At 37.3% G+C, this 24,740-nt stretch overlaps 1 protein-coding gene across 3 annotated transcripts in view; it reads right to left on the bottom strand.

The window, feature by feature from the left end:
* Positions 1 to 24,740, bottom strand: part of ARHGAP10 (Rho GTPase activating protein 10) — a 135,998-nt gene that overhangs the window by 75,492 nt on the left and 35,766 nt on the right. For 2 of the 3 annotated variants that reach the window (XM_010709544.3, XM_010709545.3), the window contains exons 2-7: positions 22,675 to 22,770; positions 22,531 to 22,592; positions 11,146 to 11,217; positions 6,816 to 6,917; positions 4,202 to 4,312; positions 2,630 to 2,734 (exon numbers count right to left, since the gene is read on the bottom strand). In XM_010709544.3, the coding sequence (XP_010707846.1) occupies positions 2,630 to 2,734; positions 4,202 to 4,312; positions 6,816 to 6,917; positions 11,146 to 11,217; positions 22,531 to 22,592; positions 22,675 to 22,770 (548 nt within the window). The remainder of the gene's footprint in view (positions 1 to 2,629; positions 2,735 to 4,201; positions 4,313 to 6,815; positions 6,918 to 11,145; positions 11,218 to 22,530; positions 22,593 to 22,674; positions 22,771 to 24,740) is intronic. The other variant, XM_019614509.2, reaches the window with a different exon arrangement.

Raw genomic sequence — 24,740 nt, 5'->3', positions numbered from 1 at the left:
TCACGTGCTAAATGTTTTGGTTACATGAAAATTGAATCAAATACACATATATTTAAAGAAAATAAAAAAGAAATTAAAGTCCAGTTTGTTATTATTCCTGGGTGCCACCCATTTCAATATTTGCCAACAGTAGCAAAAGAAATATTAAAATATTAATATATATTAATATTTTAATATGTAAAAATAATCAGAAAATAACCATAGCACTCATTACCTATACAATAATAGTAAATAAAATAACAGAGAAGCTTACACCTGATGCAAGAAACTCTTAAGTTTCATTTGAAAAATACTGACAGTTGTTAATACACAAATAACATGGTAATATCTTGTTTTCTCCATATACCCACTCACTCAAATTGCACAAATTGAAAATATATACTCAAATTCCAAGCTGGTATTTTGCACAGTTGGTGCATGCATTTTGAGGAGAGCACATATTTCCAGATGCAAGCTTACATGCCATGTTGCCTTTTGAAAGCACCTTCATTTCCCTGAAAATGGATCAGCTTCTGAACATGATGCTTTACTTAAATTTGCAGGAAAAGCGTGCAGTTGTATGCGCAAACAAATGCCTCGTACATATAAACAAGTATCCATTCTTGCACCTAGACAGCCAACAGTATGTGCCTGACTGGTGATCTGTACATGCATACTCTAGATTTTTGCTTAGAAGGAATTTATTCATGGGCACAAAGAGAATCCATGCAAGCTGGTCAGAGCAGCCACCCATATCCATGTGTTTTAGAGAGGAGAGCTAAATATACTCTTTAGATGATGAACATCGCCTTGTTACCTTCATGTAAAGCAACTGCTCTGAACTCATCCCACATCCATTGTCTGATTCCCAGATAATGTCTGCTCACAAATTAGGAGTCAGAACCCACAAGAGCTCATTTCCAAGACTCCAAACAATTACCCAAGTTCTTTTTCACAATTACCTGGAAGAACTGTATTAAAAACTATACTCTGTATCCAAGGCAAAGACAAAATAGTGATAAAGATCTCATATGCACATCGTCCTTTCAGAGCACTGATTGCTTCTAGATGTTTTAAATGATTCTGCCAGGACCCTTCCTTGTATGAGCTGTGCAATGATCACAAATCCAAGCACACAAGATGTGTCCTAGGAATGTGGGAAGGAATGTAACAGGTTCTCAAAACTTAAAAAAAAAAAAACCTAAAAAAACACACCAGAACTCCCAGCCTTTATCTTCTCTTTACCTTTTCCCTTCTTCCCATTTCCTTTTCACTATCTCTCTTTCAAAGATACCTCCTGCCCAAAAGTTTTACATAGAGTGCTCTGAACAAGCCTACTAGCACTGAATGTCAGAAGCATAGAATTGTTTTAGTGTAAAAGGGACCTTCAAGTTCATCTAATCTCATCCTCCTGCAATCAGCAGAGACGTGGAGCTAGATCAGTATCTTAGTGGTAAATGTTCTAGTACAGACGAAGAATCGTTTTATCCTTATCAGCATCCTCAGATTTGAGTGAAATTCTTCTTTCATCTGTGATCACTTTTCTGAATTACTACAACTTTGCTGACAAGTCTCAAATCATTCTCCGTGAACAGCTTGGCTTTCTAGCTAACATGCCCTTCTAACATGTGACTTCTGCTGGCAGCTCAGCTACACTACAGTTAAGTCCTAGCTCATTTTTCTTTTGGGATGTTTCATTCACCTTTAACACTGCAGAAAATGTGTCACATCCTCATGATCTTTTTAGATTTATCCTCTTATTCCGCTCTTAGCTAAGAGAGCTGCTAAGCCCTGCTTCCTTTTTCTCTGCAGCAATTTGAAATCCAGTTTGTTCTATTTATTCACAAAAATTCAGCTGACTTCTACTTATGAAAGGACTAGTATTGAGTGCCCCTACTCAGCCAAAAAAAAAAACAAAAACAAAACATCTCTAGAGAATAAAACTCAGGCATATGGAAACAGAGTTAAAAGAGGTATCCTGAGACATTAAATCATGTCACTGTGTATTATAATAACCCTAATCTTCTCTTCTGCTTTATTGCCTCCTATTGTTACCTGCTCATTAAGTCATTCCTAAAAATAAACTGCAGCCTCTTGGAATTACTTTATGTGTGTTAATTCCAGGTGCCCTTACAGATTAACAAAACAAATGCACTAGAATAATACATTGTTTGCAGGAAGGTAAATGGTCTGTTTGCTAATAAAAGTCCTGAGGCACATCTAAGTTAATTTCAAATCAGTTTTATTTTTAATAAACTTCAAGAAGAAGAACAGATCACCCGATTAGTGGCTATGCCAATCGCATTGCTTCAACCTGTCTTCTTGCTTGCTGCATTCTCAAACCCAAGCTGATCATACTGGACAGTTTGGTGCGAGAATACAGTAACTAGTGGAAGTCTCGGGTTGCAAACTAGCAGGGATGAGTTGGTTATTAGGACTGTTTTTTGTTTGTTTGTTGTTGTCGTTGTTTTAAGAGGATATTAAGAATCCACTGGAGCAATGATTTGTTGAGCGATGTGCTTGGTTAGCCAGAAGATGGCAACATAACTCTAGAGTTCAGAAGCATTGTACTAACCACGAGGAAAGCCTAGACAATACAAATTCTTTTTGACAAAAAATTTAAGAGGCTTAAATATCAATCACAACTTACATTTTGTATATTTATCTGCAGGGCCATTTTGTAATGACTGAAGTCTTTAGCGAGTTCATATCCCTGATGATAGAAAGTGAACAAACCCTGAAAAAATGACAGCACCTGAAATGCAAACGAGATTTGTCAGAAAGTGAAACTTAGTTTACCCAAATATGATTGCTGCATGTAATCTTTTCCATACAGATCAAAGATGACAATATGATTGTTTTTTAAAGAAATTTCTAGTAATGCCGACCATTTCTGAGCACCTACTTGCATCCAAGTTGTCACCTACAAACGTTTTGGGGTGGTTCTGTCCCTGGAATTTCATGTTTGAGCTCTATTTTAAATCTGACCATAAACAGAGTATATTGCCTATCTCCAAAACTTCTCCATGTGATGTTTTCCATCACCTGCTTTGATAGCAGTGATGTTTGGAATAAATGTGGACACGAGGATATAACAAACTTTTTTAGTCACTATTTCCCTAGTCATTTCCCCGCCTCCTAATGACGATGTTTTATCATAGAGTTAACTAGTTTGATTGAAAGCAGACACTCTCCCTCAACGTCTCAGCAGCTTTACTTTAACAGCCTTTTGAATGTGGATATGACTCTCTCTCAGAACTATAAAATTACCTGTATTGCAGTTTGTGACTTCAGTGTTTTGAATCAAAAAAAGAATGATTTAAATCACATTGCAAGCTGGGTGAGGGTGCAGTAGTGCCTGCTTCTCCTGTTTAGCTCAGTTGGTTGGAAAGAAGTGACACAGGAAAGAACAACTATCTTTATTAAACAGAACAAAACAAAGAATGCATTTAATGAAGTTTTAAGATGCACACAAATAAACCATTTTCAAAAATGCACTTCTGTTGTGCATATTTTTAAGCATTAAATGCTTAAAACATTGGAAACAGGAAAATAGTGATAAGAATCTAGTACTACTACACAATTTCAGTTTACTAGTGAAAATTTCAAATACAAATCAAGCAAAAATGCTTAGCTTGTTCAAAAAAAGAAAAAGGGACATGTTTTGAAAATACAATTTGAACAGATTCAATTCCACTTCAAATGAAACATTTCAAACTACCTGATACTGAGTTTTTAGTTAGAAGCATGCTTTCAGCGTATCAGTGTAGACACAAGCTAACTAACAGACTTCTAAGTGTCACCTTCAAATTGAAAAGTAACTCCTTACATTAGACAAGGATAACATTTCATTGGTTAAAAATATTTTTCAAAAGGTAAAAAAGGCTGCCCTTATCATCATTCTTTTGAATCCTCTATTGTAACTCACACCACAGATTAAGGTTGTTTTCTTTTTGCAGTGCAGCACAAAATTTCACATATTTTTCTGAAAATAGGCATCAGCAGATCTAATTCTAATTATTAAAATAAGCTTTGAGCTGCTTGGCTAAGTGTGTCTGGATTAAGAACTTACACAGACGTAGAAAGACTGCTTTAAACTCTGTTAAGTCACACAATTGCACGTCTTCTTAAAAAACAGAGCTCCATGGCTTTTTTCCAATTGCATTCTTTCTCAGTCCTTTATGAGTGATGGGGTAGAGTGTATTAATTCACTGGTACTTACGGGTTCCACGCACTCAAATTTCTTCCGCTCCTGAATCTCTTGCAACTTGCACACATATTCGAGGGAGAGCTCATAGAAGTGTTTTCTATTCTGCTCTACCTGGTTGTCCGCCTAAACATGAAATATAGCTTATGAAATTTCAAAAATATTTTTCAGACAGCTTCAAACCGACACGTGTGTAGCATACAAGTTTCAAGCAACAAGCTAATTTGTTCCAGACCAAGACTCATTTACAACAGAGCTCATTCATTTACTTTCAAAGGGAAGCAGCTACTCCCTTTTATTAGATAACGTATCATGCTTTGATTCATGAAGCTACATTTTTATATGTAATGTTTTGATAACACTTCTTCCAGCTGCTTTTTGATGGAACCTAGCCAAATAAATCAGAGCAAGTACTTGAGCACTGATGTATTAATGCTGAAAAGGTGCATGCCTGAACAGAGAGGGCTGAAAGTGTCTTCCGTCAGAAACAGGGGAAATCATCTCTAGTCAGAATAAGTTAGAAAAAATTGCTGAAAACACATTGCTAGTACTGCAAAGATCTGCTGTCCGCAGCCAGAATGCTATCAGATCCGCCTCACACCCATGCTGACTCTGATTGACAGTAAAGTAAGGAAAAAATAACATTCAATTATTGGCACACATTTCACAACTTTACTTAGATCATTAAATATTTAAAAGTGCGGCCTTCTTTGCTGCATCTGATTTTTCTCTCTACTTTGGTAAAATGCCAACATCATATTGATCAGCTGTGTTTCAGCTGCAGTTCATTCCTACATAAATATTTAACTGCGTAGGATATCTGAATTATTTCTTTACGTTATTATTTAGGCTATAAGTACCTTCATTCAACTATGAAACTTCAAGAACTGACTAATGGGGATCTTCATTACAATACATTAGAGAAAGGACAGAAGGATACTTTGAGTGATTAACACTTAGTCTTTGCATATGTGATAATAGCAAACGCTGTTGTAAGGTCCATTAAAGCTTCTGCACAAAACTACAGAAGGAAATAGGGAAAAGTCTAGATGGAAGGGTCACATTTACCATCATACACTTTGTCTTAAATACTAAGGTTATATCCTTTCAGCACTGACTACTATTCTTTAAGAGGATAAGTCAAATAAGCTGAGACAGTTTTGCCTTAAGATGTGCTTTGCTAGTCTGCTAGAAATCTGTCAGTGGCTAAAGAGGTATAACAGCAAACACCATTAAAGAAAGAAAGCAATTATCCGCACATCATTAAGTAAAAGTGTTTCAAAAAGCAAAGCCATTTTGATGAATTCTCTAAATTATGCAACATAGGAATTGTTTGAGTTCTCTTGATTGTCTGCAAAGCTTACAGTGATATGCAAATGTACTGAAGTATAGACCGAAAAAGACTACGCAGCTGGTCTACTAGGACACTTGGCTAATCAGTGGTAAGACTGCTCTAAATACACCAAAGCCATTACAAAGCCTGTTTGTTGTTTTTTTTCCCCATTTCTTTTGTTGTTTTTATTATTTTGGGTGTCTGCCCCCTCCCAGTTCCCCAAGAACATAATACTGAATACAGCTACTTTATTATTACACTGCCAAAGAAACAAAGAACTGGCACAAAGACCACGCTTCAGTGAAATTTCAAGAATATCCCTCTACTAACAGAGTCACAGACACACTCCACTGTGATATTATTTCCATGAAATTTTTGGAAAATTTATATGCAAAACTAGAGGCTCTTACACACAAGTAATGCCCATGAACTTCAGTGAGAGTACTCAACTCCACAACAGAAACTTGTTTATCCATACAAAGGCTGATGCTGCAAGTACATTACTGAGATATAGCCTACTAATGAAACTTGAGCAGTTTTGAAATGAAATGAAATCTGAGCTTTCGTGTTCCTGGGTAATTTATCAGTTACATCAACCTCTTTTTATTTGTGAAAGACTCTATATGTGTGTATATTTTATATTTATACATATAAAATGAGGTAGGGAAGAAGTCAAGAAGAGGAGGAAGATCTCTCAGCTCTTTTCTCACATACTATTTGCTGTTGCTCCAGAAAGAAAATAAGAGCTATTACAAATAAAGATGATTATGATAATGATCTGACAGGAACAAAAGGAATACCAGGGAAAACAGATTTATTTTTTAGTTAAAATGATCTGTAGCATTACAATGTAGCATCATTTGGGGGAAAAAATGGATCTGCAAAGCATGAGAAGCAAAAAAGTAGTACAAAGCCACCACTTTCAGGATCATAAGCCTTGCTGCACTCTGCTTGAAGTATCAACACAGAATGCTTATTCAATACATTACATGTGACGGAAATTACATACATGGTAAAGTCATCAAAGAAACATGGAGTTTTTCACAATATTCTTGCATTTTGCTGTTCTCATAACTATGTTTCATATATGTTTCAGGTGAAGCAGTTGAAACAGAAAACAATTGGAAAACTGTAGGGCTACACCATCAAGTTGAGCAAGTACCGATTTTCTCAGCAACCTTTCAGTTTGACAGAATTTTTAATTTTATTTCTATGAATGCTGCTTTTGCATTTGTATAAAATCCATTTATCTATTCAAAAGACAGTAAATTAAAGGAACAAGAGCAGCAACAATACCTCTTGTAATTGTATCTCCTTCTTCTTAGCTGATAAATTTAAATGCTTTTCTAGCAAACTGTAGTTCTTTTCAGTCTCTTTATCAAACTTCTTCTTTTCCTCCTAGACAAAGGAACAAAGTAACATTCATTTACAAATAAAAACTTTAGTAAAGCCTCCTTCCTTATCTTTTAAAATAGTACTTAATCAGAAACAAAGAAAAACAAACAATCACCATTCCATTAAACAAGGAGGTTATTATTTCTAACTCATTCTTTAAAAAAAATTGAAGGCTAACTTGAAATAAAATCCTGTTACTTCATTATGGTGAAATATGCTTATTGCATATATGAAATGAATGCTTATATATATGTCTAATAAAAAAATAAAAAACTTATGTATTGATCCCTGAAAATCAGGAAAAATAAAGTAAGTCATCTACATCTTCCTGGTTTTGAATAGAGCACTTAAACAAAGCATCAGTTTCACTAAAAAAAAATAACTTTCCATAACTGATAGGAGTAAAGAGTAAAAAGATCATTTGTGTAAGTTCCTATAGGTTTGCAGTCCCAAAACTGAAGTGATTTCAGCTCCATACTCATCAAGATTTCTTGATTTTAAAAGCATCCTAAGAACTCTGTGCTGAATTCCAGCTTCTATCAGATTGTTGCTGCACCCATGAAAAAACAAACTTATTAAAATAAACAGAAATCTCCAAGAAAAATAAAATCATGCCAGCAAAAGTGAAGCCCTCACTCTTTCTGGGAGTTCCTTGCCTTTTTTAGCTGGAGAGCCCAGAATTGGGTACAGAATTCTACATGTGGCTACAACAGGGCACAGTAGAGGGGGAGGATCAACTCCCTTGACCTGCTGGCCACACTCTTTTTAATGCACCCCAGGAGACCATTGTCTTTCTTGGCCACAAAGGCACACTACTGGCTCACAGACAACTTGCTGTCCACCAGCAGGACCCCTAGGTCCTTCACTGAAGAGCTCCTCTGCAGCAGGTCATCTCCTAACCTGTACTGGTGCATGCAGTTATCTCTCTTCAGGTCTACCTACAGGTTTTGTTGAACAGAATCAGGTTCTTCCCCATCCAACTCTCCAGTCAGTACAGATCTCATTGAGTAGCAGTACAGCCTGTCAGCCACTCCTCCCAGCTTTGTATCATGAGCAAACTTTCTGAGAGCGGACTCCATCCCATCATCCAGGTCACTAACAAGAATGCTGAACAAGATTGGTCTTAGTACGATCTCTGGAGAACAACTGCTAGTTACAGGTCTCCAACTAGACAGTACGCCACCAATTACAACTCTTTGAGCTCTTCCAGTCAGCCAGTTCTCAACCTACCTCACTGTCCACTCATCTGTCCTATACCTTCTAAGCTTCATTGCAAGGATGCTATGGGAGACTGTGTCAAACACCTTGCTGAAGTCAAGTCAACATTTACTGCGCTCTCTGCATCTACATAACTTAGAAGTCTACCATGTTGGTGAAGTATGATTTTCCCTTGATGAATCCATGTTGACTACAACTGATAGCCTTCTTCTCTTCCAATTCCTTGGCATCCAGAACAAGTTGTTACATCACCTTTCCAGGGAGGAGGGTGAGGCTGACTAGCTTATAGTTTCCTGAACGATCCTCCCTGCCCTTTCTGAAGACTGGAGTGACACTGGATATCCTCTAGTACTCAGGCATCTCTTCCATTCGACAAAAGCTTTCAAAGATGATGAGAAGATGAGACCACTTCAGCAATCACCTCTGATAGCTCCCTCAGCACACATGGGTGCATTCTGTACAGGCTCATGGATTTTTGCACACTGATTTTGGCTAGGCGGTCTCTGACCATATCCTGATCGACCAAATGGAAGTCTTCCATTGCCCAGACTCTCTATCTCCAGGTCCAGGATTCCCAAGAGGTAATCTTTGTAGTAAAGACAGAAGCAAAAAAGTGTTCAGTATCTCCATCTTCTCAGCATCCTCTGTTACCAGGGCACCCATCTCATTTAATGGGGAGCCCTCACTTTCCCCAGTATTCCTTTTACTGCTGGCTTTAAAAAAGAATAAACTTTATTATTATTCTTTATTATTATTCTTTATCTCCTTTGCCAGATTAAATTCCAAGTGGGCCTTAGCCTTCCTTACAGCATCCCTACAGGCCCTGACAACATTCATATATTCTTTTCAAGTGGACAGGAATTTTTAATACATCATATCTGTTTTTTTTCCCTGGAGAACTGAATTCTGAAGATGGCATTCCAACAAAGAGGATTTAAGCTGCTTAAGACTGCTTCTCAGCAAGAAATCTTAGCAGAAACGTGACATTTTCCTCCATCATGTTTTTAAGATCTTTCTTTAAAAAAAGCAGCCGCAATATTCATTATCAATTGAGGAACAATATGATATGCATATGGGACTAATGAGATTAGACATAATGTGATAGCATATGAGAAATCTGGAATAAATATTAAATATTTGTATAGAATTTTTCTTTATGTGTTCTACAATTAAGCAAGACTGTTCTATTTAAAGTAACTGAGAGTTCTGTCCAGACAATGTCTGAATCACAATTAAGAGCTTCAACTTCACAGAAACAGTATGCAGGTGTATGGGAACTGTTGAATCACAGCTTGAACCTCTGATCTATCACCTGAGGTGAGCACTGAGTCAGCCACAGGAGCACAGGTGAAGGCAATTCACCTGTGCTGCAGGAAGGGGTGGAGCCTGGCTGCACCTCTCCTAGACCCCATTTAGAGGCTGAATGCCACTGAGGAAGGCTCTCTCTCTGGAGATTGCTCCTTGTGGAGTTTCTTGCAAGCCCGCCTCGTTGGTGAGTACTTTTCATTTATCTCTGATTATCTTTTCCAATGTGATAATCTTACTAGTCTAACTTCTCTGTATACTTATTGATCACACAATACTTTACAACATCTGTATACTTATTGATCATACAGTAGGAAGTTAAGGGAAGACTTATTCATCCAAACAAAATGTGCAGTGTAGGCTGTGAGCATGTAACATCTCATATTAAAAAGCAATTCTGACTGGGAAATGAGAGAAGAACATGAGATCACTTTAGATTTGGTCCCAAAAATGGCAACATCTTCTCACACAAAAAGAACTCTGAAACAATCCACTAATACAACTGTTACTATAAAAATAGGTTACATTCAGAAAAAATAACTTTCCTTTGGTGACTCTCTATGTTAAAAACCGAGGGTTTTTTGTTGGGTTGGTTGTTAGTCCAGACGTCTGATACACTTCTCAAACAACCACAAAATTATAAAAGCCACTGAACTATTAAAATGTAATGACTTAGGCAGAGCTTTTTCCATGCATGAACACTTAACTTGATTTCAGAATATATTAGCATGTTGTTACTCTTAAATTAGCATGTTGTTACTCTTAAATTAGCATGTTGTTACTCTTAAATTAGCATGTTGTTACTCTTAAATTAGCATGTTGTTACTCTTAAATTAGCATGTTGTTACTCTTAAATTAATATTTTAATAATTCCTGTTAAGTATAGCTTTCCTGTAATTAAAGGTCATCTTAGCTCTTAGATATCACTGCTGTTGATGTCATTAAATTATAAAACAAAACTTCTGCAGAGTGGTAGGTCAAAAAATGTGTGAATTGACTTCCAAAACAGAAAACTTTGTTAAATAGCTGTACTTCCTCCCCCCAACCCTTGTCTCAAATAATCATTTAAATCTCTTCCCACAGGTACAGTGGGGTAAATATTTTTCTTTCTATCAAAAACGAGTCCATACGTAACATATTAAATTTACTTTTTTTAATAAACAGAATGTAGTGACAATCTTAAAAAAAACATTACTGATATTTCCATCAAAACCAAATTTCTTTCAAAGAAATCTCATCTTTGACCTCTTCCTCACTCTTATTGAGCAATTAGTGATTTATTTAAAACTGAAAGTAAAACAAGAACTATTTTCACTTTACGGATTGGAAAAAGAATAAAAAGATTAAAAGCATATGGATAAGCTACTTTGGGTGGTTAATAAGTTTCAGCCATTGATTGTGCAACTGCAAACATAAAGCAGAAAAAGGTTACTCATTAGGAAGGAGAAAAGGCTGCAAGCAGTATTTCTGCTATTCCAGGCAGAAAAGATAAGGTTGGGGGAGAAAAGAAGGAAGCAAAAGGACACATTCTTGTCTTCTTGAAGCACACTTTCCATTGGTTTCTGAAGCAAGTTCTCCAAGTAGAGAAATGTGTGAATACATGAAATACAAACAACAGTTTCCCTCTGCCAAATACATGTCATTACTGCACTGCAATCCAAGTAAAGAAATTAAACAAACTTATCATAAAAGCAAATGAGGGGCAAACCTTTACAGCTCCTAGCTGCTCTTTCCTAAATCGTTCCAATGGTTTGATCAGAGTTTCAGTAACACTGAGTGCCTAAAGAAAAAGAGCATGGGTTAAGTTTCTGTTGCCAGACTAGTCACTTTTAGTTCATTTGAGGAAACAAATAAACAAAAAAAATCAAGCTAGGATACTGAGTTCTAACTTTAAAAAAAAAAAAACTACTGAGTTGTTTCAAGATCTTGGAATTTGTCATCACTTTTAATTACAGTTTCAGGAAAGTTAAAGTAAATCTAAAGCAAATGAACAAATGCAGAAACTTCAGAAGTTCAGAGGCTGCATCTAAAGAGCAAATGCTTTACTTGATCAGGTCAACAGCTTCAACAACCGAACACCAGAATGTGACACAGGATAAGTAACAGCTTTCACTGGGGAGCACACAAATTCCTGCAACAATGCATAATGCTGTAAACAGCTGTAGAACGGACAACTAAGGAGTAATTAATAAGCTTTCAACATGCAGTTGAAGTGGTTAGGCATTGAAATATATTTTTTCAAATATTTACTTTTAGTTACATTAAGAAAGCATTAAGTTAACCTAAGTAACAAAATCAAGAGGTATAGTGGTAATAAATAAGAAGGTTAGTTGACTGAGTAAAAGTCTAATCCTTTTAATGCTTTTGGAGCATTCATCAGTGCACTTTTGATAAATGGCCTCACAGCCACATTTAGAGGGGGGGAAAAAAAAGCCACTGTAAGACTGAAAAGTAGCTTATTTAGACCTGATCAGCTAACAGGGCTTCTATTTCATATAAAGCATTACAGGAGATGAAGTGGTGTTGGGATTGGTCTTGCTGCAAACAAGATTTAGAATCTTAAGAACATGTGAAATTTCAGCAGAGCTGGAATTTCTTGAATGCAACAGCAGCATTGAAAGATTGTCAAGATGGGAAGTGTGGCAAAGCAGACAGATTACTTGTAGTCTTAGTTCTGAGGCAGAACCACAGGGTAATTCAGTTCCAAGACTGCAGCCAGCATGGGCCAGGGCTGAGCTGCCAAGAGTCAAGGAGGAGCAAAACTGCAGGCTTAACCTGGCCTTCTGAAAAGCTCTTATCATAAAACATGAGGGATACATTAGAGATCTGGCACAACATGAATCTAAATAGCACTGTCTACTCCCACCCAGCCCTGGGGCCGTGTAGGGGATTGACTGTGGGAGTCAGCCTACCAATTCATGGTAACCACAGCAACTCTGATTTTTCAACAGTACTCTAATCTAAATATCTAACTGGAAACCAAATATCTGGCAAGTCTGGGCCAAACGAAGTTTTGTACAGTCAGATATTTCCTAACTTCTGAGCTCTTGATTTTGTGGCCCAAACTCTCTGGACATTCACTTCCTAATTTTGTCAGAAACACTTGAGCACACTCTCAAGGGGAAGGAGGACTGACAATCTGCTAAGTCTGTGTTTCAGACGCATGCAGAGGCACTGGAGTAACCATGACATAGGAGAGCCTTGGTGCAGAGCTGGGGAGGGGACAGACAACAGAGCAGCTCCTGCCGTGTGTGATACCCACCCAAGGTATTTACTTAAGTGTTTATCCCAATACTTTGAATGCTCTGACATATGGATAACTGTTAGTTCCCCATGCTGCTTCAGCTCCTGCCAAAAGACAGCTAGAGAAATCAGCTGTCCCAGGCAGGAACTGAGAAATGTGCAAGGGTTTAGTTAGCCTATTTGGCACTCTAGGCACATATATCCCAACTAGTCAAGCAGTCACCAGGAGTCTCCAAGGATAGTTTTAGGTTGAGAATATCCCAGAACTTTCCTGGAAATTCTAGGGCTGGAAGGCAAGGGCAATGGGTACTTAAAACAGGATCAACTCCAAGCAGCAGTTTCCTGGAACATTGCAGCAGCACCTGAGGACTGAGAAATCTCTTTTCTAGACAGAAGTATTCACCCAAATCTGAGTGGAGAACTGCTTGCAGAAATGACAGAATAATCCTTCTGTTTTGGAAAATGTTAAGAGGTTTGTGTTGTTTTTGACAGTTTCCTCTATACTGACGTTGTGAGTGAGAAAGCTGTGAAGCTGAGGTTCTCTGTGAGCACCTCAAAGAGCAGAACTACAAATTGCGTATCTTTTTGAGCTTATACACAACAACAAGTGAAATGTAAGATCAATAGGTAATGAACATATGCTAACATGAAGTCCAAGCCCAAGAATAACACAGCAACTTGGTGCAGTGGAAAACAGAACAAAACGAAAACCAAAAACAACCCAGAAAGGGCTGTGGTTTATACACCAGAGGGCTGGCTACAAATCAATTCCTCTGCTATACTGCTGTGTAGCATGAAGCATGGGAAATACTAACAGTATTTGTCGGAAGCAGAAAATATGACAAATCACTAAATCAAAATGGGATGTTCCCTCTAAGACAGCCAACAAACAAAGATTGCAGTATTGGCCGTGGTATGATATGCCAGTAATTCTTTCACTAAAGAAAAACAAGTTTTCTCTCCTTCCAGAGGAGATAATTCTCATTTTGCTTAACCAAAACCAAACTTTTATAACAGATGGCTTTGAAGCACACTTTCGCCTGCCCTACAGGTGTTTATGATTTGTCACCCCTTTTGCTTTCTCTGTATGCATTAAACAATTTTGCTATTGAGTATTGGCAAAGTGGGATTTTGTGGATCCCTGGTAATTCATGGAGCTTCAAATCAGGTTTACATAAAAATATATAGGATGAACACTTTTTTTCTGAAAATAAGTGTGTGGGAGTTTTTAATGTACAGAAACCATCAACGAAGACATGACTGCTAAACTTAATAGTGAATTACAGAACTGTTCTTCTGACTCACAGATATGAAAACAATGTTCATAATTACAATATGCACATGATTATAATAAGGAGGAATTCAAATTGTTTTCCAGTACTATATCATAAAAAACTACAAAATTGTGTACTCACTAGTGGAACAAAAATATTATTAATGCTATACTGAGTGTGATGATAGGAATGCCTACTATTTAAAGGGTGCAGGGAAATTTTTCTCTTGATATTCCTAAGGCATCCAAACCTACCTTGAAGGGATTATATACTCTCAGTTTTAAAACCCAGCAAATCAACTACAGTAAGCATAAACCATAAGAGAATTAATATAAAGACATCATGTCTTATGCAATGATATCTTAGTTTCTTTTTTGAATCTCAGTATCTCAAGAATGCTTTTTTAAAAGCAAAAATTCTAGTGCCATACACACACGCCTCAGTCTGTGCATCTGAAACTGCTTATGCCACTTCTGTTACGTTTGATGCATCTATTGAAATGATGAAGAATTAATTTTAACATAACTCTCAGAACAGCAGGAAAAAAAAAAACAAAGCCTCACTGTTAACATCTCTTAAGGAATTCACTGTATCCAGCATTTTCAAGCGTATCTAAAGAAGCTTTGGGTATCTCCTAGTTTTAGATGCCCTTAGAAAACTTCACCTGTTCAGGCAGAGACATTTTACAGAATGGAGATTATTCTGACTTTCACGGTTTCTCATTATGTCAGAAGTAATAAATTACGGGCTTTAAGATTAAGGGGCCTGAGCTAACATTTTCTACAAAGAGACCACAAAGGCACAGATTAAATCCATTAGCAAGTACATTTACATTTCCAGCAACTTGCCTATTAGTCAGCTGAGTCAACAAGATCCAACAGGTAACCTACCAGTCAGTGCCAGTCCACAACAACTCCATTTAGCCTGTTATTTTTTTCTTTTCCTGGAGAAATGGGAGAATGGCTGTTGAGGGAGAAACTGCTTTCCCCAAACACCTCCTCCCAAGCGTTGGAACAAAACAGACAGTGCCATCCACCAGCCCTCAAAGCTCCTCATGTTTTCTTTTCTCCTTCTGCAGACAGGAGCACTCTGACTATGAAATGCAGTACCAGTCAGTTCCTGCAGGCATAAGCAAGCTTTATTGCAGGAGAGGAAGGTTATTCATGTGGGCTGTGAGGAAATATCAACCCACAAAAGATGTTCCAGAACTTCAGTCTGGCCTCTGTGGCTACAAAAAGTAGGCAAAAGTTAATCAAAATTTGGTTTATTAATTAGACAAATGCAACAGTGGGCTCCCAGCATTAATACTAAAAATATCCTTCGACTCCAGTCTTTACTGGAGGAACAAGAACAGCAATTACACATTGCTGGTAAATAAATCTTGGTGGTGAGAAATACATGCAATGACTGCTCCATTCCGAATCCAAGCACTCTCCCATACAAGAGAGGTTTACTGAAAATGAATATATACATATATTCATATATAACATATATATATATATATAAAACATGACCTTCTAACACATATATATATATATATATCTTGCCACAGACTGCCCAGTGACACAAGGGTGCTGAGTTTCAAATCCTCATCATAGGCAGTGGAATGCAGATCATATGCCAAACAGCAAGACAGGGCCGTTTAAAGTTTCCCAGTGCACTGACTGGGAAGATTTATTTGTAGACAGGGGCAATGTTGTCTTTCTCCTTGACAAAGTAATGAAGGAGGCCAAAAGCCAGCAGGACATAGCTCATGAAGCTAGCAGGTGTCAATGAAACTAGAGCTGGGAAGGAAGTACTGCTCTTCTCAGCTTAACAGAATGCAGAAAGGATGATGTAGCTAACAGTGATTCAATAACAAATTCAATAACACTGCTGCTAAATAAAGAAATTTACTTTCTAATAAAGAATTTTACTACCTACAGTTTCACTATTGCTTACAGCAAACATAGCTTTTACGTTTTTCCTAAAGAACAGAAACATTCAGCCTAACACAAAAGGTCATTTTCTGATAACCCCAATATTTGGGGAGTACAGAAGAAAACTAAAATAAAAAATAGCCTTTTCCTCCAGAAAACCCTTCTCTACATATCTCAACTTGGTAGTGCAATGTCTTGAAATATTAAGAAATAGCATCACGTAACTTTGTAGGTACAGTTCTACTGTCAAGTATTTCATATGTTTCTTGCAATTGATTTCTTTCAATAGAGTTTAGTATTTTCTCTTATAAGAGCCTGCTCCCAGTGAACTGCATTGGCCAACTCTACTGCCCTGCTAATACAGCAGTACATCTCTCTACTCTTCAGCACTAGTTTTGTATTTAAATGGAGCACTGACAATCAGACAGCCAACACCCCAAAGTTCTTGAAAACCACCAATGTGGTTTAAGATCATGACCTTCAAAATCACAGAATTCTGTGATTGCTAAGCCCTGCCCCACAAGCCATGTTACAGGCAGACTCCTATTCTTAGCACTTTCTGGTTTTCTTAAATGCAGCAGTCTCGGCTTACAGATGATGCAGCAGCAGGACTCCTGTGTCTCCTCTTGTAGTCAAAGCTTACTTTCCATTGAGTGGAAGATTATGAATTATCTAAAGGAAAAACAGTTAAAAATGCCTCCTTTTATCTATATGCTGTGCTCTGTTCTGAAAGAATGTTTGCACTGATGTACTTCCCATGAGACAGATGGCCTGGAAAAGTTAAATTGGTCTAATAAACAAACAATACAAAATAAAAAAAAATAACCCTTATCAAAAGAAGAAAGAAAGAGAGAGAGAGAGAGGAGAGAAAGAAGGGAAGAAATAAAAAAGAAGGAAAGGAAGGAAAGGAGAGGGAGAGAAAGAAAGAGAGAAGGAAAGAAGGAAAAGAAGAAAGAAAAGAAACAAATTAGGACAGTGAGTTTTAGCAAAAACTGCTTAGAAAAAGATTAACACTATATGGTCCTGACTTTTGAATAACTTTATTCTTAAGTAGATTCCACTAGAAGGAGGACTACTATGAAACAATAAATGTAACAAATAGGAAAAGAAACAGACAGACAGCTTCACATTAGCAACAAACCATTTTTATCCATTGAAGCAGAGGCAAGCTACGGATAGCCCTTCCAAAGAAAGAGCTTCTCCTAAACTGAATATGCAAGAGCTGCCTTCACAGAAGAACAGAGAACCACTCCCAGTCTACGCTTCAGATGTATAAAGACATTGACAAAGAAGAATGGCTACTCTGGAAAGGAAATAGCATAATACTCATTTGCTTTGTTCATGGCTAAGCTCATAATTGAACAACAAGACATCACTGAAAGGCAAGGAATCTAACAGTGAACAACAGTGTCACTGTTTAGTCAAGAATGAACTGTCCAATTATTGTGAAGGGAGTTCTCCACAAGAAACAGTGGTGTTATTAACAACCAGCAAAATCCAAACTGTTGGAAGTTTTACAATGCAAATTCCAAACATTTCCTGTTGATGAAATAACAGAATGAAAATTCTCTACTGAGTTATATGTTGATGCATGTAAGACCACAATTATCTAAAAGAGGAAGCTGGGGATAATGCAGCTTTTCAGTCATATTCACTCAGAGACTGAGGAAATACATCCCAAATTGGTTTTGCCCTTTTTTATCCCTTCATACAAACAACACTGATTTCTAGATGAAGTGCATGAGTTCACGCGTAACTCAGGAAACTATTTCAGAAGATTGTGCTTCACATTCAAAAACTGATTATTCAAACAGCCAATGTCAGGAATCACCAAAACGTAAAGGATTTGCCTGAATAGTTTTCACCAGCATACGTTTGCCTATTTCAATAATTCTACGATTTCCATCTGGCTTCATGCCACGCAGAGGATAAATGAAGGTTAGGTAATAAGGTACAGCAGCAATTGTTTTGCATGTTCCTAAAAGTGGAAATAGATTTTGATCAAATTAAACAGTTCACAGGAAGGTGAAGAAATAGGGTCTAGGTCCTGAGAAACCAAGCTTTTATCTAGGCTTTTATCTCTGTATCTGAGATGTTCGGTGTGCTGTCAACAACCTAATTTTTCAGAAGTGATCACTGATAAACGTATTTTTTGTTGTCTTGGCAGTTATATTTAGCAGTCTGTATTGCCACTGCATCTAACACAATCAGAATAACATATAATGCCATCAACTCTTATTGCACAGATCTTAGATATCTTACACTGGACCATCCAAAAGTACAGGATAATTTTTACCTAGATCAGTAGGTAAAATGACTGTTCCTTCATATAGATTTCTTCAGATAACTGAGAAAATTGGTTAAGATTTATGAACTATTAAATATCTGCACACTGAGTAACAAGGAAAAGCTCAGAAAAAGTAATACCTTCACAGCAGAGTAGGAAGAGCGTAAACTAAATATGCTTAAATTATATTAAAGTATATTAAACTATACTTTAAAAATAATAGTAAACTATCCACAAACATTAAATGTTAAGTGAGCACTTAACCTGTGAAATAAACTCATGTATTTAAGTACTTCAATCATAAGAGGTAAGTATAAATGCATGTAAGTACACACAAATGATTTCGATTTTACCTTTAACTTTCTGAGTGTAAATGTTTGAACCTTAAGAACATCTTTAACTTGGAAACCCCTCTGCTTCCACTTTTTTTTTTTTTCTTAAGCCAATGAAGGATGAAAAAGACAAAAAGACAGAAGAGACTTTGCTGTTACTGTCTTTAAAATTCCACACAGAATCAGTTTCCCATGTTTCTGACACACACTGAGAACAATGAATTTGAGAAGAATTCTGAACTTGATTCTGAGAAACTGGTGAAACATTAAAAATATAAAATGATTCTTGAGAGGAAGGACTGCAAGCAGTTTTAAGAAACATAAAAGAGTCCTATGGAATAAGAACAACAGACTAAAAGAAAGACATTATGCTCAAAAGCTTAGAATTTACCGTCTTTCCTAGGGAGGTATCAAAAGGATTAAAAGTGTGCTAAAACTGTCGCAGAAATAGAAGAGACCATAACAAAATAAAGCAATGAGCTCATATTGTCTTGGAGAAATTGACAAGAAATATAGCGAGATGAATTTAACTGCAACAGAAATCTTACAGAAAATGAAATATGATGAAGTAAAAAGGAAATAATCGAGTACTTGGGATACAGTTAGAAGGACTGAGACAAAAACATTCTCTATTTGGCAGGAGGCAAAGAAAAATATACAGAAATGAGTCTTTTTACTAGGTACTTCGGAACACAGAGAAGCTATCTATCCATTATTTAACTGGAAAAAAAAAAGTTTACAGAAAGGGAAAACAAAACAACAGCCTTTAAGAAGTGCAGACTTTAATTTTCAAAAGAAAATTATCTGAATTAAGAACTGAGTGGGATTAAGAACAATTTTGACATAAAAGAGAGATGTGCTAAACACTGTGCAACTAAACTGAATCAGGAAAAATACAGAACTAAAACACCACTTTGAAAGGATAGCAGTCCTCTAGCCTTTGAAAGCATAACAGTGAAAATTCTTCTGTGATGGAAAAGGGATGAGTTTTACTCCATGACCACTGCAGAAAAGGTAAAATAAGTAAATAAATTCTGTTTAAGTTGAAAGGGAGACTTAGATGGATATCAGAAAAAAAAGAAAGAAAAAAGAAAAAAAAAAAGAATAACAACTAAATGTTGGGGTAAAACTAGAGAGATCCCTGGCCTTGAATTTTTTTCTAAAGAATGGTTGGCAAAGCAGTCGTCAGGGATGGCCCAGGTACACGAGACCCTGCTACGAATCACACCTCTGATAGGTCTGCAGGCAAAACCCATCCAACTAACTCAAGTCTTGCATAGAAGAAAGGTAAGGACAGGAGAAACTACTCGACAGACCTGAGATATTTGCTGGACACTGCAGATAACAGTGAGAGAAGCTGACTGAAGTTACAGACGTGCCTTGAGAGCTGGCTGTATTTAATCAGTGTGGTTAAGGGGCCTTAGGGAAGAAACAAATGAACTCGAGGCAACTCTATGGGAGCACTATAGTTCTCTGAGGGAGTAGAAACATGCAAACCCAGCACATCAGAATGTGAGCAGATGACAGCACCAGAAGTACCATACAATGCTGAGATGACTGAAGGAATGTTAAGAGCAGTATCACATTGGGCATCAATTAGTAATGTTAGAAACAATATGTAAAACTGGTTGGGACAGGTTGTTCATTTGGAAGAACAGGATAGAGAAAGGGAAGTATAAAGGTGTTAAAAAGGGAGCTCAAGAGAAAGGAAAGGGGATAATAATCTCAAGCAAGTTATGTGATACGTTACGTCAGTGGTGGACCTACCAGGCAGCTCTGTACAGCTTATCAGCTTAAATCACGGCAGCAAACAAAACCTGTTTTCTTGCCACATCACAAGAATCAAACTGAATTCTGCAGTTGGGAAAACTGGGGTGGGAGGAAGGTTTGGTGCTCTCCTTGGAGAGCAGGAATAACTGGATGGAGGGACTGCACATCTTAGCATCACTATACTGGTGCCTGTTTGTCCCCAACCTTTTCCTAATAACCTTGTGAAGTTTGCTTCCATCCCTGCACTTGCATGACAATTTGGTACTGTCAAAAGGGCAGTCCTAGGACTCATTCCTAACACATAACAAGCACTTCCAGGACATCCTTGGGGACAAAATGACCTGTTTCTTATCTGCCTTGGAGAATGTCACCGAGCTACAGTACTATTAAGTTGTTTTTATCTTGTCCACTCCACAATAGCTCAGTGGAACGTTTGGATTAAAAATTTCTCCTTTCACCATCCACTAAATCCTTTGACAGTTGGGATATGGCTTTGGCAGTCTTTGAAGGGGAAAGTGGAAGAAAAAAACACAAAACACAGGACTTAGACATCTGAATTAAATTATTAAATATCCACCATGTGAATATTCACCAAGTGATTATCAAACAAGTGAATTTGTGCTAAACAAAAGGAGAAAAAATTACGTTCTTGATTCACCATATACAATACTTTTGCAGAAAACCGTAAGTGTAGGTGATGAGCATCTCATTATAGCTCAGAATGTATTTTAAGCATGAATTTGTTAAATATACTGTATGGTTAAGAACAATTTAGCTTTCTTCTCAAGTGCACAAAAATTAATTGCAAACCAATGTATGAACTGCTTTAAATTCTATAATTAATAATGCATTTCATTAAGCTTATTTTAGATGACTGAAATTTCTTGTGTGCAACATTCAGCTCTGAAATTGAATTGAGCAATCAAATCTTGGCCTCCAAAATGATAAAGGGTAAAATGCTCAATAAGTTGTTAACATGAGTGTATGGGACCTGCTGAATTATGGCCTGAACCTCTGATTGATCACCTGAGGTGAGCAATGACTCAGCCACGGGAGCACAGGTGAAGGCAATTCACCTGTGCTGCCGGAAGGGGTGGAGCCTGGCTCCACCTCTCCTAAACCCATTTAAGAGCTGACTGCCAGTGAGGAAGGATCTTATTCTGGAGATTCCTTCTTTGAAGTTTTACAGTGAGCCCAGGACAAGGGTAAGTACTCAGTCTGTTCTCTTTTTGGTATAGGAACCTGCTTAGCCAAATTCTTTTCTTTATTTCTTAATCATAATGTCTGTATATTCTTTGATTATGCACATGAGAAAGAATGGATGCTCTTGAAAATAATTTTGCTGTAACATTCATATCTTAGTGGAAACTCTGTGAATCTCTGAACCCGATTCCAAACATCTGAGTGCAATAACCCCACAGTCTCGATGTGGACAACAGCTCATGCCACTGTTAAAGCATACTCTGAGCAGCAGCTGCTGAAAACTATCATTACCCAGCACCACACAACTATTTTCTCAGAGACTTATGTCCACTGTTATATTAGCTCACTCTAAAAACGATACATAACATTTGGAGGACTACAGATGCATTGAAATGGTCATTTGATAACTCAGAGAGTATACTCTTTCTGTCTGGAATCAAATATTTGCCCCACAGTATACTCCACAGTTGTAACTCTTCTAATACGATACTGCATTTCATACTTTTCTCATCAAGAAACTGACGTGAATTAGTTTTGGGTAATCAGTGTAATCATGAACCTCATACACCATACAGCAGATCGCTCACCCACAAAGAAATAATTCGTAAATCTGTTACTGTATCCAGTCAACAGACAGCATCCCAAGCCCATGTAAATCCTGAAGCTAATGCAATAAAGAACCTGGATCCAAATGTGGCCAACTTCCCACATGTGTGGGAACTTCCCCTCGTGTGTCCAGCAGTATTATGTCTATCATCTTGCTTTTCACTCTAACGGGCAAAAAAATGTTAAGGTGGTTTTTACTCCTCACACTAGCCATGAGCTATTGGGACACTACCAAGCCAACTTATACCTCTCCATTTTTATCACAATAGCTTTCTTCTTTAATGAGAAGTAGCTGTTGTCTCTAACTCTAGACTCCAGATTCAAAGACTACACGAGTGCTTTCACTGTTAAGCAACAATAACACCCTGGAGGTTAAAAAAAAAAAAACAGCCAGCAACTTCAACTTTGATCTTATCTTTGGCATATGTACAGCTTTTTATAATTTTTATTGCAACTCACCAAAATTTCTCTTTGCTCTTCCAAATTCTTTAAGAAGTTTGAAAACTCATGAAGAGAAGCATCTACAATTAAAAAAAAAATTATCACCATGTTGCAGGATGGCACAGCAAAAAACATAGTCATTTATAATCACTTCTTACCTACCTATGTATCTTTCATCATCTGTCTCTGCATCTCCAATGAATTCAAATTTAAAGTCTCTCAGAGAATGGGCAAATTTTCTCTGGGCTGCTGAAAGGTCTGCAAAGAAAAAAGCAAGAATTGAAGGTTAGAGAATTATTGTAAGAAGGCTGTAAAATCCTCCTACCCCTGATCAACTTTTACAATAAACCCTTAACACAGGTCTGCCTAAGGACATTACAAGGTAACAAATGTTGTCTAAGCTTCTGCTCTCATCTGGGAGTCCGTCACACAGATTTCTTTATATGAGGCTATGCAGTACAAAGCAAGTGCAATCATCTGTGCTGTATCAGACCTATTCTTAAACTTCACCATATGGTCACAAGCCATACGAACAGATTTGTAACTACAGAAGTTTAAGCCACAACACTCTGACTAAGCTGTGACAGCAAAAGGCTTCTCTGCTAACCTAAACTCCCTAATGTATTTGCTAGTGCAAATACACATTTTGGCACTTCCTATACGTGTTTTGTAGAATGCGTATAAATATTTAACTAGGAGACCTAAGTCAAACTGAAAAGAATTGTTGCTCTGGAAGTAGAATTCTAAGGATTTAAAACCAGGCTAAAAGCAAGTTCACAGTATTAATTTTACATTATTACTTTTTTTTAATTACTAACCCATTTTTCTTCAGAAAGTTTTTAGCTATTAGCATTTGACAATTTGAGGTCAGAGGTTTACACTCTACATCCCTCAGGAAGTAATTAGGTTCTGAATTGAGCAGCGAAGCCCTTACTAGGATTTATAACAGCAGAAATAAACAGTATGCACACACTTTTCTGTTGTGCTGATGTGAAGGCTTGGTAATGTCACGGGTTCTGAAGGGAAGGAATTGCTCAATGGAGGAAAGAAAAAAAAAAAAAGGACACGTATCTTGGTATGCTCTTACTCAATGGTAGAGGTTTTATTCAGATTTTTGGTCAGCCAAGGCTAAGGGCAGTGTGATATGTTTAGCTAATCTGTATTTTTTTCCATATCACGTGCAGTTCTGAAAGGGCTAAGAACAAACCTTCAGCACATTGGCTAAGGTTTCTTTTTTTAATATTGAACAGGAACTAAAAACTCAAAATTTTTTCAAAACATACAAATAAAAAGCAACAAAAAACACCTAAACTATGTCAGGTCCTGCATGCAATACATTGTGTGTTGTATCATCTCTCACAATCAAGTACAATTTTGGCATACTATGCTGCACTGAAAGTTCAACCACATCAAAGGTTAAGTCACAAATACTCTACCAACAGCAAGACAACAAAAAAATGCTTTCTGATATTTGTCATTTCACATTTCTTTATTCTCATCAATTTCTCCTAAGATCTCTTCTCACCTATTGTTTACAAGTGCTACTCCCATCAATGTCACACTGTCAGGTATTTGCCTTTCTTTTGCAGCTGCTTCTGAAGCCTGCACATGTACTCTTCAGCCTATGAGCAGCAGGACATCTTGTGGGTTAAGAGGCTTCTAAAGCAGACAACTAAAGAAAACATTCTGCCAGCTCTGAGAGGATTAGAAGTTCAAAAAAAAAAAAAAACAAACAACCAAGTTTCTCAAATATCTAATGTTATGTTGGTTTGTGAGCCAAGTCACAATATGAGGCTGAAAAGAGTTTATTTGTGAGAGAATTGGCCTGTCAACCCACACTCTCCCAAACACATTTAATTTTTTTGAATCTGATAATCTCTTGCCAAAGCCCTGTCACATGAGAGCAACTCCTCACTGAAGGCAAGAATTATTTATTCTGTATCCCCTACTTTTAGAGGTGAAGTACTTGGATAACTCTGACCACGGCACACAGCACTGCATGCAGGCACACAACAACACCACAGCCTTTCCTAAATCCTCCCCACTGCCAAATCCTACCAGAGCAGTGTGAGACCATCCCCTACAGGGCGGCTTATCCCACCTCTCTGGTGACACTGACTGCAGGCAGAACCTGTGCCTGCATTCCAGTGCTTTCAATGGGAAACCCAACAGTTTGTGCTCTTCACAGGCTCGGAAAGTGACGTTCACACACTTCTTACCACATTTGT

The sequence above is a fragment of the Meleagris gallopavo genome, chromosome 4, assembly GCF_000146605.3.
Source record: "Meleagris gallopavo isolate NT-WF06-2002-E0010 breed Aviagen turkey brand Nicholas breeding stock chromosome 4, Turkey_5.1, whole genome shotgun sequence".
Lineage (NCBI taxonomy): Eukaryota > Metazoa > Chordata > Aves > Galliformes > Phasianidae > Meleagris > Meleagris gallopavo.
The sequence above is the reverse complement of the archived record's forward strand: the minus strand, read 5'-3'. Positions and strand labels throughout refer to the sequence as shown.